The 13,134-nt window shown below is 37.3% G+C and overlaps 3 protein-coding genes across 4 annotated transcripts; 2 read left to right on the top strand and 1 right to left on the bottom strand.

Annotated features, from left to right (window-relative positions):
- Window positions 1–2,828: 2,828 nt before the first annotated feature.
- On the top strand, window positions 2,829–3,442 carry LOC117632607 (transcription repressor OFP17). The gene has a single exon (XM_034366137.1). It carries the CDS (start codon window positions 2,829–2,831, stop codon window positions 3,378–3,380), a length of 552 nt encoding a protein of 183 aa, XP_034222028.1. The 3' UTR covers window positions 3,381–3,442.
- A 277-nt stretch (window positions 3,443–3,719) lies between these two features.
- LOC117629700 (protein GRAVITROPIC IN THE LIGHT 1) lies at window positions 3,720–6,196 on the bottom strand. 2 transcript variants are annotated; one of them, XM_034362267.1, is made up of 2 exons: window positions 5,833–6,196; window positions 3,720–5,344 (listed from the first exon to the last, which is right to left on the bottom strand). In XM_034362267.1, the coding sequence occupies exon 2, from the start codon at window positions 5,333–5,335 to the stop codon at window positions 4,007–4,009; it is 1,329 nt and encodes a 442-aa protein (XP_034218158.1). In that variant the 5' UTR covers window positions 5,336–5,344; window positions 5,833–6,196; the 3' UTR covers window positions 3,720–4,006. The 2 variants fall into 2 exon arrangements, with proteins under 2 accessions (XP_034218158.1, XP_034218159.1); XM_034362268.1 differs by having other exon boundaries at window positions 5,837–6,170.
- Window positions 6,197–10,640: 4,444 nt separating this feature from the next.
- On the top strand, window positions 10,641–12,623 carry LOC117631927 (EPIDERMAL PATTERNING FACTOR-like protein 6). Its single transcript, XM_034365267.1, has 3 exons — window positions 10,641–11,315; window positions 11,451–11,494; window positions 12,187–12,623. Exons 1-3 carry the CDS (start codon window positions 11,204–11,206, stop codon window positions 12,442–12,444), a joined length of 414 nt encoding a protein of 137 aa, XP_034221158.1. The 5' UTR covers window positions 10,641–11,203; the 3' UTR covers window positions 12,445–12,623.
- The last annotated feature ends 511 nt before the right edge of the window (window positions 12,624–13,134 follow it).

Below are 13,134 nucleotides of genomic sequence, written 5' to 3' on the forward strand. Positions count from 1 at the left end.
TGACGATGCAAGGAACATATAGTACCTTGAATAATTTTGCATTTAGCAATTCTGAATGTACTTTGGAAACACCATTCACAGTATATAGGAGCATACAATCACCAGGTATGCCATTTGGATACTGCGTCAAATCAAATGGTAATTAATGGTCAAATTGCTGAGACAAAGACATGGAAACCAGGTAACTGAGTTGATGACTTTTCTCCAAACTTCTAAGAGAGTACATTTGCTTCAGAAACATGCAGATAAAAAATAAAAAATAAACAATAATGATAAAACCATGTTTCTTTCTTCAAATAAGTGAACATGCATGATTTCCAACATAATGGTGGAAAAGAAAGAAACTATCATGTACCCAAGACCTCAAAGATGTTTAATGTTTACATGGTGGACAGGGAAATCACAGCATGATTATTATACTCCAAAATCCTAAAGTTTTGGGAGTTCAAGCTATCTGTACAATTCTTAAGACGGAATGCTAACTGTCCCAGCATCTATAAAAACCTCAATGATAGGCATAATGGAAAATCTTCATCTCATTGAAGTAGCCAGTTTCTGCATGAACATATCATCTTTTGATACAATACAACACATATTCAAAATATATTATAAATAACAATAAATAACTGCATTAAGAAGAAACAAGCAAACCTGAAACAAACGGTTATCGGGGTACAATACACTATTTATATTTTCTACTTTCTGTCTACAAACAACAGCATTAATGTAATCATCTCCAGTATTATAAGCTTCCTGCATGTGCGGATCATTGCATAGAAAAATTAGTCTCACCTAAAATTTGTAGGAGGCAAGAGATGGATTCTATTGAAACATAAACAATTGGATGAGAGAATACTGTAGCTACTCTTTCATTTGGGATTTCCGTGGGATATTGATTAAAAATGCATTTCTTCAAATGCATAATGTTTAATGTTAGTAAAAGACACAGAAAAAAAATTCAAACAAATTAATCACAACAGTATTAACTGTTTCTAACATAAAATATGATGTGTGAGAAACAGGCAAATTATCTACTCACAGCCTGTGAGTCACAGGGGTGAACCACAACTCCCGGATTCCACAGAATGAATAATTTTGGATACAGTATTTATCAACAACGTCACGAGAAGTGCTTTTGGGGAAGGTAAATAGAAGCAAACCACTCTTTGTCAGCTTAACCAGCGAAAGAAGAGGACTTGTGTCTCCTTCCCCATCCATCTTCGCAGGAGACAAAGGAGGACCATTTTGAAGATGATCTGTCATTGCCATCATGATTACAAACAAGTGATGTCACAAAACAGAAGCTCGGCATCTAATTGCATACGAAGTAAATCTAAAAGCGATACCATTAGCGTCCCAAGAGTTCGCATTAGCCTCCTCGTCATCTGCACTCTCTTTGGAAAGCTCCCTTCTTTTAGAAACGGCTTCTTCTTCTGAACTGCAACTATTAAAGCACTGAACATAGTGAAAACATGGACATAGAAACAACTTGTTATAAAAGACTACTGATTTCAGCTGAAAGCTAAGAAGAAAATCATGGGTAAAAAATTCAAGAAAAAATCAAGCTTCAAGACCAGAGTGAGCGATCTTGAGCTTGAATTGGTGGAGTTGGCAGAGGGAGGAATGCAGTATAGCCGCGCGGCTATATGTGGTGAGTAAGCATTCGAATATTCAAAGGTATAGCCGCATAAATATATTGTCGTTGTCGTTGGTAAGGTAAACATGTCGTCTAAGGTACTTTTCATCGTTGTCGTTGGTGAAGTAAACGTGTCGTATAAGAGTATAGCCGAGCGGCTATACTCTTTAAATATTCGAATATATTTAAAAAGTATAGCCGTGCGGCATACTGTTTAAATATTCATTTAGGCTGTTCTGTCCGTGTATTTTCTTTGAAACTATTATACAGTCATGTTGGTATTCTAATAATAAACACGACAAGGAAATTACTTCAAAATGAGCTCTTTTCTCTTTTTTAGGTAAATTATTATTATTATTATTATTTTTTTTGGGTTTGAAAAGATGTTTTAAAGGTTAAGCTCTATTTTTTTTTTTTTAATTACATTATATGTTGGATAAGTTTAATCTCTAATAACACTAGTATTCAAACTTAAGAAAAATATAAAGTTAATACCTTGGTCCTTATTTCAAAATAATAACTTATGGCCCCAAATAAGCAATGCCAAACGGGAATTTAAAGGCATGATTGCAAGAACACCTTAAGGATGTGTTTTGTTCTATTTTATGAATTATGATTTTAAAAAAACATTGTTGGTTAACTACAATAGAAAACATTGTGGGAGATGCATTTTATATTGGATATAGGCTATACAATCAATAAGATTTCCTAAAATACAGGAAGGATGACATTAGAGCACATTGGTGGAGATGTTTTTTAAATTTCTCAACACCCTTTTTTGAGGAGAGAGGTCCAAAAGCCGCGTTAACGCAGCTAATGACACCCAGTCTGAAAATTAGGACTTTTCTATAATAAAAAAACAAGAGGAGAGAGAGGTTTACTTCATTCCATGGTTTGCCACTTACTTGACTTCCAATACGTGAACCCCATTAATATTAATTTTTAGTATTAATATTAATATTAGCACCCAACGAACAAAGCACAACGTCTCCCTCCATCTTCTCTATGTAAATCCACCAAGCAAAAACAAAAACACAAACCCTCTCTCCTTTTGTTACACCAACTGTTGTTACAACAGAGATTTTCTCAAAAGCAAAAGCACACACCACTTGTGCTGTGCTCCCAAAACAAGCAACAAAAAGGCAACAGAATCACCATCCCTTCAATCTCACTCTGCTTCCAATCATTAGAGATGAGGTTGAAGGCACCAATTGCCTTAAGATCCAAGCTACTCAAACCATGCAGAAACTTGTTACAAATTTTCAGATTCAAACTCAAAAAACCATTCTTTATAAGAGCCCTTCACTCTCGTCCTCATTACACCAAAGTTGAAAAGGCTCAAAAGGCTCCGAAGAAGAATCGGATAACGGGGTTCCTGTCAGCTTTCCGTTCAACCCAGAAGCCGAAAGGGATGGACAGACTAGCAGCGCTCAAGAGCTTCTCTGAAAAAGGGGGTGATGGAAGGCATTATTCATCACCCATTACACCGGCTTATTTGAAGGCTATGGCTGGAGAACCGGTGGCTTCGGGTCATGAAGAGGTGCAAGATGCATGCAGGAGTTTTGAGAACTATTTGGTGGAGATGATTATTGATGAAGGGAAAGTGAGGGACTTAATGGATGTGGAAGAGCTTCTCTACTGCTGGAAAAACCTGAAAAGCCCTGTTTTCATTGATTTGGTTGGTAGATTCTACGGAGAGCTGTGCAAGGACTTGTTTTCCACCAGCAGTGATGAAAGTTCATAGTGATTCTTCAATATTCAAATTCTTTCTTTTAAAGGCATAATTTTTTTGTAATATGGCATGTAAATGCGGAAATGATTCATTTTATCATGCTTATTCATTCTTCACCAAGGCACCAAATACTCTCAAGGATACCATTTCAGAAAAGCAAAATATTGATTTCATTTGCAGGTGGTACAAACAAAATCCAAAAGAATTCAATGCACAATCTGATTAAATTGTATTGTACTCCAAAGCAATCATCATTAAAAGTTCTGCAAATGAATCAAGAAACAAGCAATGCATTCCCAAAGTTGAAGAAAGCGGCTATGATTAAATTCCGGAAAGAAATAAAAAAACACATGGAAATAAAGAACAATATCCATATAGATGTCTATTTACAGTTTAGAAAGTGATTAACCAGATTCTTGCAGTCTACCATATCCATATAGATATGTCAAAACTTGAAAACTGGATATTACAAACTCAGATTTGAGAGTTAAATCGTTTTAACTCTACCAGCTGTAGTTTGGAAAACTCCCACAATTGCTCTCGGCTAAGTTGAACTAACTATTAACATTTCATAACAAAAGTTAGGTTCAGCTGAATGACCAGTTGGTCAGTGAACTGTAAACATTACCAAGGGACGATTACATTTTTGGTTTTGAAACATACACGCGAGACCTCACAATTGTCTCTCCAATTCTAAATCCAGGCATGACCATAAACTCGACTTGTCCTTCATCCAAGACAGCTGCACCTTTGCCATCTTCCTCCACAGATTCCATATAAGCATCTGAGAATTTGCTTCCTCTTTTAACAGCAAATATTTTTGCTTCAGAATCTATTGAAGGTGCAATGCCATGTAAAACCCAAACCCGCATTGCCATTCTTGCAAATATTTGATAGAATGAAGTCCTTGGATGCTTGCCACTCAATACAAGTGTCCTGTGATCCAGATGCCCAAAAAACCATGATTCCATCATTGGATGAACAACTAGTAGATACTTTTCTCCGCAGAATCTGGCAAAATCTGAATCTGGGTTCTCTATCAGGGCATCCATTGGGTCATCATATCTCATAATACCATCCACATTATAAGCTTTCAATGACATCCCATAAAACATTCTCCTTGCAATGTAGGCTTCAAATGCGTACTTCTTGTGGGACCTTTTTGAATATGCAGCTTCCACTTCCACTGCCTTTGCCGCAAGATCCAAATCCCAGCCTGAAGCTTTCATCAAGCTAATTAAAGGCTTTGCAAAATCATGAATGGATTTTGACGCAGCTCTGTAAGCATCCTGAAATGTAGTAATGTTCAAAACCCGTGCATTCTTCCTTTGCAAACTTATCTGCCTTACATTCTCAGCCAATGTCACATTCATCAAGTCCAAATCTCTGAGCTCTTGTTGCAGGCAGATTATATCAGAGTTCTTAACTTCCGTTTGAAACTTCAACTCTTCCAGCAGCTTCTCATTCAGTTCAACCTTCTTCCTCAGGATTGCAGAATGAGATGAATCAGACTTGGGCTTCACACATTGCGTCTCCTTATACACACGCTTAATCTGGCAGAGAGATTCAAGCTCAGCCATAAAATGTCCATCTGCAGCTACAATCTTTTTCGGGTTATAGGGTACATGAGCTTCCTGAAGCTGGATATAAGCTAATTTCAGAGCTGACACAATGTCAAACAACTTGGATAACTCGGCATCCCCACACATACTGCTTGTTCTCGTAACTTCCATGGGCTGGGGATGGATTTTTACGCCATCACGCTCTGTATCCTCGGTCACATCACTTCCATCTTCACCAAAAGGGGCACTAAGGTTGTTGGGGTTGTTGGGATGCTGGTGATGGTGATCTTGGTTGTCAGAGGTAAACACACCAATGGATCTCAACTTGCAAACTTTGGCAAACTTGGAGACAATATCAGATATGTTTGAGGAGGGTTTAAGGGGTTTGGGAGTAGCAAACTCCATTCCTTCTTCCTAAAAAAGGTCAAAACACTGAGAACTGATACTGCAGATCTAAATACCAATGGCACTAACAGCACTTTTGCTTCCACAGCATAAAAAAAATCCCAATATGATATAACTTGTCTCAAAATGGGCGTAGCAAATCCAAGAAACCCGGCTAAGAAACAGCCCACTAATATAACACTAGCACAGTTGCACTAGTATTATATACACCAAAAACCCCAAAATAATGCAAAGCCCTTTTGAGGATCAAAGACCCAAAATCAAACAAGAAACAGAGACCAAAATTTCAACAAGGACAAAGCCAACCATGTAGAACTTGAGCACCAGCAAAGCACAGAAAATACAAAAAAGGGCAGAGGACAAAACTCAAAAAGGAGCAAACTTTTACAAAACCCAAAAGCCAGACAGCAAGAGAAGCGATTCTAGAGCAGCAGCAGTAGCAGAGTACATGCACAACAACAACAACAGCATTTGGGATTCACAAAACGAAAACTTACAAACCAGCAAGTGAAGGAACTAAACGACGGCGTTTCAAGAGCTATATCGTGTTGTTGGTCTCCAGTGTCCAGTCTGAGCAAATGGGTTGAGGCTTGAAGGGGGTTTCGTTTGGTGCAGCAGCAGTAGATGCCATAAAATCATATTTTAAGCAAAGCATTCATACTGCAAATCACATATACGCGGTGTTTGGAAAAATGTGATGCGAGGTTCAAAGTTTAGTGATTTTTTTTAAAATAATATTTTTTTATTTTATGGGAAAAGGAGCTAAACCCAACTGGGAATCTTTACTGTTTGTGTTTCTGAAGAACCCTCCTGCTCTGCCTGCCACCATTTTGAAATTCTTCCTCTCTCTCTCTCTCTCTCTCTCTCTCTCTCTATTTTTTTTTTTCAAAAAATATTTCTGCTTTTTTTATTTTTAGATTTTTAGAGAAAGGGGCGCACGTAGTTACCAAAAAGTTATAAGAATTAGGGACCGCACGCGAGTTTCTTTTAACTTCTGTGTCAGAGGCTCAGAGCGTTACGCAACCCAATGACGCGGTGACAATTTTCTGCTGCTTTGGATTTCCAGATTCAATCGCAGCCGTTTATCAAAATTGAATAAGCGACGACGTCGTTTGAGCTGGACCTGTGTGGAAAGCAAACTGCTCAGTGTGCTGCTCACCAACAAGGTGATCTGGAATGAGTGATATTGGGTTCATACTCAGGTTTTGGGCTTATAGTCGGATTTCCCGTTTAGCTTTTTACCATTATTTTTTTTTCAACAAAGTTAAGAATGTTACTAAACTAAATGATCATCCGTCCGTAAACTATATTGTTAAATTCAATATTGTCTACAATACTGCAAATTCAAATTTGTTTGAGTTTGATAAGTTTGAATTCATACCCCTAATTTAGGATCAAAGTTCAAGCTTATGAGTTATTTTCACACCCGTAACGCATATGATTTTTCGAAAGGCTTTTAGGGCAGTTATTTTCACACCCGTAACGCATATGATTTTTCGAAAGGCTTTTAGGGCAAGGCCTCTTAGCAGGAAAACCAAATTTTGATAGGATGAAGGGCTAGTTTTAGAAACTGTAAAGTGGAAAGTGTAACTAGAACTTAGAAGAGAAGTTTGCCTTGTTGTCGAGATGGGTTAAACTTAAAATGCATGATCACGTGAAGAATCTGAGCTGAATGGATGTGTTTGGTAAATGTATGCCTAAAAGGGACAAGAAGTGAGTACAATGTTAGAAAGTAGGAGAGAGATGCAAGCAAACTCCAAAACTTCAAAGCATTAAATATTGAGAGAGTTTGCATGAAGCCAGGCTCATGAAAACGATATAAAAATGAGGAAGAAGAAGGGTGGAGGGGCCGTCTTTATTCTCTCCCACCTGCATTCCTCCTATCCTAGTCATCTCCTTCACTTCTCTTTTTTTTTCTTCTTCCTGTTTTCACATATGGAACTCTTAATTAGTTAATAGCTCTTAGTCTTGGTACATTATTAACAATACAAAATCATAAGATAGATAGTAGATAGTGTGAATAACATTCCGTTTGCAATTTCGATTTTGATTCTTAATTTTTTATGAAAAATGAAGTGTTAAGCGCTCTCTTTGCTTGTATTCTTGCACTCGACCAAAGAAGTAGAAATAATATTTGTTACTATGGGAGTGTTATTTGCACTCTTCCGGAATAGTACAAGTATCAACTGCATGGTCAAATAACAAGTTTGAAATATACTCAATTTAGCTTGGTGGGTTCTTGTCTGTGATAAGACAATGAGTTATGTTTTGGTAGACCTCTTTGTGGTCCTATTTTCTAATGAACAAGATATGGTAGGCCTCTTTAAATCTAAGATCATGAACCCGGTTGGACAAAATGGAGACACAACACCTTCAAGAAAAAGAAATACGAAATCCTTGTAATGTTGGATGGAGAGCTACAAATAAAATATGAAAATTGAGATATTATTTGCACTTCTACACTACATGTATTGGAGTCATTGCATTGAGGGAGTGAGAATATCCTCCTTTAATTTAAAGGTTCGATTTGTTGTTCAGTATTCTTCAAGAGAGAAGTACTAAGAGCAGTCGCTCATGATTTTTTTGATGTTCAGTATAATAATAAGTCTTATATATGTATTCACAACTAAGAGTAGCTCACTCCTATACGAAAGACTGTTCACAAGCATAGCTCTTTCTAAGAATTCAATGCCCTACCATGGGCACCAACCATTTATTAAAGTATGTATTAGTATGACACCATTCAGATTTGATGAAATCTAGCAAAATTCTATGTGTATTGATGTATACCACACAAGAGGGATTAAATCCTGACCAAAGATCTAATAGCCGCTAAAGTGTCCTTTTACAAGAAGAAAGCCCTCAAGAAAAAAAAAATTGTATGATATTAATAAGCTCAAAGTGAGTCCCATATGTCAAAATCACACAATAGTGCTGTCAGCTTTGTTCAAAGAAATGTGAAATGCAGAGGGTCTGTCAGGACAGGAGAGGATTGTTTGCCCACACATTTAACCTATACATTTCTCATCTCTCTCTATCAATCAAACGCCAAAGCTGTGGTGGGACAAAGGCCAATTTAATTCAAGTTTGAAATTTATATTCACATTTGACTAAGTGGGATTATATTCATACACATATATATATGTGAGACAATGACTGTTGGACTTGGTTTCTACTAACAAAGAGGAAGCCTAAGAAAGCAAAGGGCATCAGAGGCCTACAGAACAGAAACAAAAGCATGGAAACAAGAGCAGGTTTGCAATTTTGCAGAGAGGCTTAATAAGTTAATTTCCCTCTTCTCTCCACATCTGCATTGACCAATGCCCACGATTGCACCAAACAGCTTATTCATTGCTAGGGACAATAAGAGTAATAAAGTTAAAACATGTGTTGTTCTACATGGTTTTTGAGTGTCTTTACTTCATGGCACAAGAATCCACTTCAAAATTCGATTTCTCATTCCTGTAAGTCACGGGTTGATATATATGCAAAAATAACCCATTATAAACGAAAGGAAATTCTATATGTATGTCAAACTGTCATGCATAGGTAACTGGAAATGGCTACTTCCAAAGCAAAGAGCCAAGTGGTCTAGCCATCTATTTGAAATGTTAACGTCTGCAGAATGGAAGGTTAGTTTGGTAAGAGTGGCTGCAGATAAGGTTATATATATATTGAATAATTTGTCCATGGTCTATGTCGTTGTCTTTTGGCAATTCATGTTAGGAAAAAGGAAAACACGGGTCTGTCATTTCACTCTCTCCCCAAAGAGAACATATGCTTATTCCATCATTAATTCCATGAGAAAGATAAGAGATTTAGCTTCCAAATAGCAAATTTAACTTCTTTTTTTTCCTTATAAGCTTAACTTTGTAATGCTGCAGTGCTGATCACTTTTATAATGTCTCATGGGATCATGGATAAGCAAAAGAACTTTTCCTCAGATATCTTTTATCTTATTATGTTTGAAATTCATGCTCTTTCTTTTTCAAGTATTGTACTTGATGGGAAAGTTTGCCATTAATTCTGTCTTCTAAATGATCTTATGCATTCAAAGCCAATAATTTTTTTAGGTTAATTTATTCATTCTGGGAAATTTAGCCAGGGAGAGGAGAGGACATCAGAAAAGACATTCTGAAACCATGAATTGAATCAGAGACGTGTAGAAAGTTAGAAAACCATGTGAAAGAAGAACAAGTAAACTGTGAATTATATACTGTCCTACATGGTGGCACTTACCAAAACCCATCACCAAACGTTCACCATTTTCATGCTTGTTTGTTTGGACAATTTGTCCACACCTGCTTTGCCTTTGGAATCTACAGGTTTCGTTGATTATTAGGGGAGGGTCCAGTGGCCAGCCAATTTTGATCAGATTCAGTAAGCCAAGACAATCCCATCCCATCCCATCCTTTTGTTGCCAGAAGTGTCACAGATTAACGGCTTGGGATGTTTCATCACTGAAGCTTTGATTAGATGCTAAACAGTAACCAGGCAATCTCTCATTAATCTCATCATAGACCAAATGGCAAATGCCTTCCTTTCTCATCCCCAGGAGAAAATACTTAGTTACATCGAGGAGGATAGCACTAATAATGTTATGCCACGTGAAAATGTTATCACCCGTATCATAACGTTATTAGTTGGATATAGCACAACGTTTCATGGAAGTCTTTCAAGTCCACTGCTACATGTTACAGGACAGTATGTACTTTTTGTTTTTCCCAAAAGTCCAAAGCAAACTGGGTGAAAAGGGTTGGGGTTTTTAAACAGAGGCATCCAAGCCCTGAAAGATGGTTGGTGTGCATAATAATGCTGCAACAATTTCTATAAGTTGCCAACTTACAAATATACAACAAAAAGAAAAAAGAGGTGCCTAATTACCAAGTTCTTTATGTTAACCACTTCTAAACATGATGCATGCCCCATTGGGATTTTTCTAAACTACGAATTTGATATGGGAACGCGGTTGTACCGTGAGATTAACGAGTTTACCTTTCTCTTTTAGAGTGTTGATTAATCACAATGTAATATATGTGAATTTGTACGGAAGATTGATGTACCTTCCTCATTGTTTAAACATCATTGCACCCATGAGTGAAACCTAAAATGATGATTGAGATGACTTAATTAGGAGAGACATGTTATTTGTTAATGCAGTAAGATATTTTGGTAATATTAATTATAAGAAAAAGGAATTTTTTATACAAGACATTAAGGATTAAAGAAATAAAAAAGGATGAGGCAGAAGTATAAAAAAAAAAAAAAAAACAAGGAAGATACAGTTAAACAAAGGTGGGGGTGTGAGAGGAGGTTGGGGAAAAAAACAGAGGGGAAGAGTGTGGAGTGTGGAAAAGTGAGTGCAGAGGAGGTAGCAGAGCAGCAGTTGTTTTTGCATTTCTGGGTTTTGTAATTGTAGAAAGACAGTAGAGAAAGCCTGCAAGAGAATCAAAGAACCAAACATGGCAAAGCTTAGGAAGAGACAATCCTCATAGATTCACCTTTCTTTTTCAGTTTTTCTCCTTCTCTCTCTCTCTCTCTCTCTCTCTCTCTCTCTCTCTCTCTCTCTCTCTCTCAGTAACACTTTTCTCTGTCACACAATTCCATCTGGTTAAATATACCATCCCTACTTTTTCCAACTCTACAACCACCCCACTCACAGAACAGAGAGGGAGAGAGAGAGAGAGAGAGTTAGTTGAAAAGGAGAGTCTTTAAGAGCTGAGATGACAGTTGCAACATGGAAACCTAGTTAATCTCAAAAAAGGGTTCAGAGAGAAAAAAGAGAGCTTGCTAGAGCTCAGTTAATATCAGAAAAAGGTTGTGTTCTTGTGCCATTGGTGGGTTTTCTGAGCTTCCCTCTTGTTGTTCATGGAGTTGAAGAGACTGCACAGACTAAGGCTTATGATCAGCAAGCCCTGTCTTTTCTTCTTACTCTCAATTTCTGCCCTATTCACCACCATCAGCTCAAATACATGTCCAGGTAAACAATCAAATTTCCCACTTCAATTTCTCCTACTTTCAGTTATCACTATTCTGTCTAGCTAATATCATTTAATAAGTCGCTCGTACGTCTCTCTAAAATTTAACACATTTATCTACCTGTGTTAAAATGCAGATAGCAGGTGTGCCTTGAAAGCCAAAGATGGTACATATTTTCAGGTGGGTTGGTCCATTATATATATATATATATATATCTTATCTTTTACTTTCAAAATTAATGAGCATTTTTGCTTCTTTATGTCATTTCTTTTTCCCATATGAATCACATCAATAACAAGTCTCTAACCTTGACCAAGTTTGACTCAATCTGTGTTTGATATAGACTGCATATGAGATTCAAAAGACAAACACAACAAAATAGAGACTATATATCTTTTTATCATTTGATCAAGCCACCATGATGGGTGATAAGTAGCACACACTGAGGGCAGTGGTCCTCTTGCTGTGGTCCATCCTCAGAAAAATGGTCAAGTGGTAGTAGGCTCAGTCAGCTAATGAGAAGCACACTGCACACTGGCGCAATTTAGCACACAGCTTTGAAGAAAATACTTAGTTTTTTTTTTTTTCTTCTGGTTTATTGTCCTCTTCTGAAAATTCTAATGCATCTCGGTAACTTGCGCCTGCTGTGCTCAGCGCCTAACCTGCAAACCATGTTCTATATGACTCCCGTGAACAAATTGTTCTTGGGGCCAGGCGCACGTTAGCATTCATGAAGCTGCAATGACATGTGAGATATTGTGACCACACTCAGTGGTCAGTGCACATAATTAAAGAACTGTGTGCGCAAAAGGGTTGGTGTTAATTGTTCCATAATTGCTAATTATTGGGAGATTAATTCTAATTTGGTGCAGGAATTTGGGAAGCAAAGTGGCAATTATATGGAGGGGAGGATCGATATGAGGGAGCAGAGGCTGAACATTCCGTTGAGCATGGCAAGGAGGTACTTGAGTGGACCTGGATCGTCGCCGCCTCGGTGCACATCCAAGTGTGGCAGGTGCACCCCGTGCAAGCCTGTTCACGTGCCGGTGCCGCCTGGGACGCCGGTGACGACAGAGTATTACCCGGAGGCTTGGAGGTGCAAATGTGGCAACAGGCTGTACATGCCATGAAAATATATGAATAATGATCATATATCATGATTCATGCTTCATGATATTATTTTGTTTGCGTTACAACTAAAGTATCTACTTTCTATCCTGATCATGCTTATTGTTAATCAAAAAAGGAATATTTATAGGACTTCAATTTGTGTAGAAAAATATATATACGTTAACAATTTGACCGAGTATATTGTATTATGATCGGTATGGAAAATATTGTGCCAAGCATTATTGTGGCTGTGCTTTGAGTTCATTATTTACATGATGCTTAAAGGAAATGGTTGAAGCTTCCTTAACTTGATAGTGCCTCAAATTGTGTTAATGAAATTTCAAACAAATAGAAGTTTAATTTTATTATACAACACTTTGAATATCGACTTCTAAGTCCTGATATCAACTCATGCCTCACGTGGTCATACTACCGTAATGTTTTCTCCTTTTTGAGGCCAAACTAGATCAATTTCTACTCTAGAGTCTAGACCTTTTTTCTTTTTCTAGGCTTTGCTGCTTTAAATTTTGATGGAAACATGAAATGGCTTTTAGCACAAATTCAGCATTAACCATCTATTGTTAATAAAAAAGAAAGGTGTGGGCCTTTCTTGTGCAAGTGATCATTGTGCACCTTGTTTTCTTTTCCTTTGCTAAAATGGGCCCTGTTAAGAAGGAACAAGCTCTTATTTGAATAATGGGCCATGCTTT

Source organism: Prunus dulcis, chromosome 6 (genome assembly GCF_902201215.1).
Source record: "Prunus dulcis chromosome 6, ALMONDv2, whole genome shotgun sequence".
In the NCBI taxonomy this organism is placed as follows: domain Eukaryota; kingdom Viridiplantae; phylum Streptophyta; class Magnoliopsida; order Rosales; family Rosaceae; genus Prunus; species Prunus dulcis.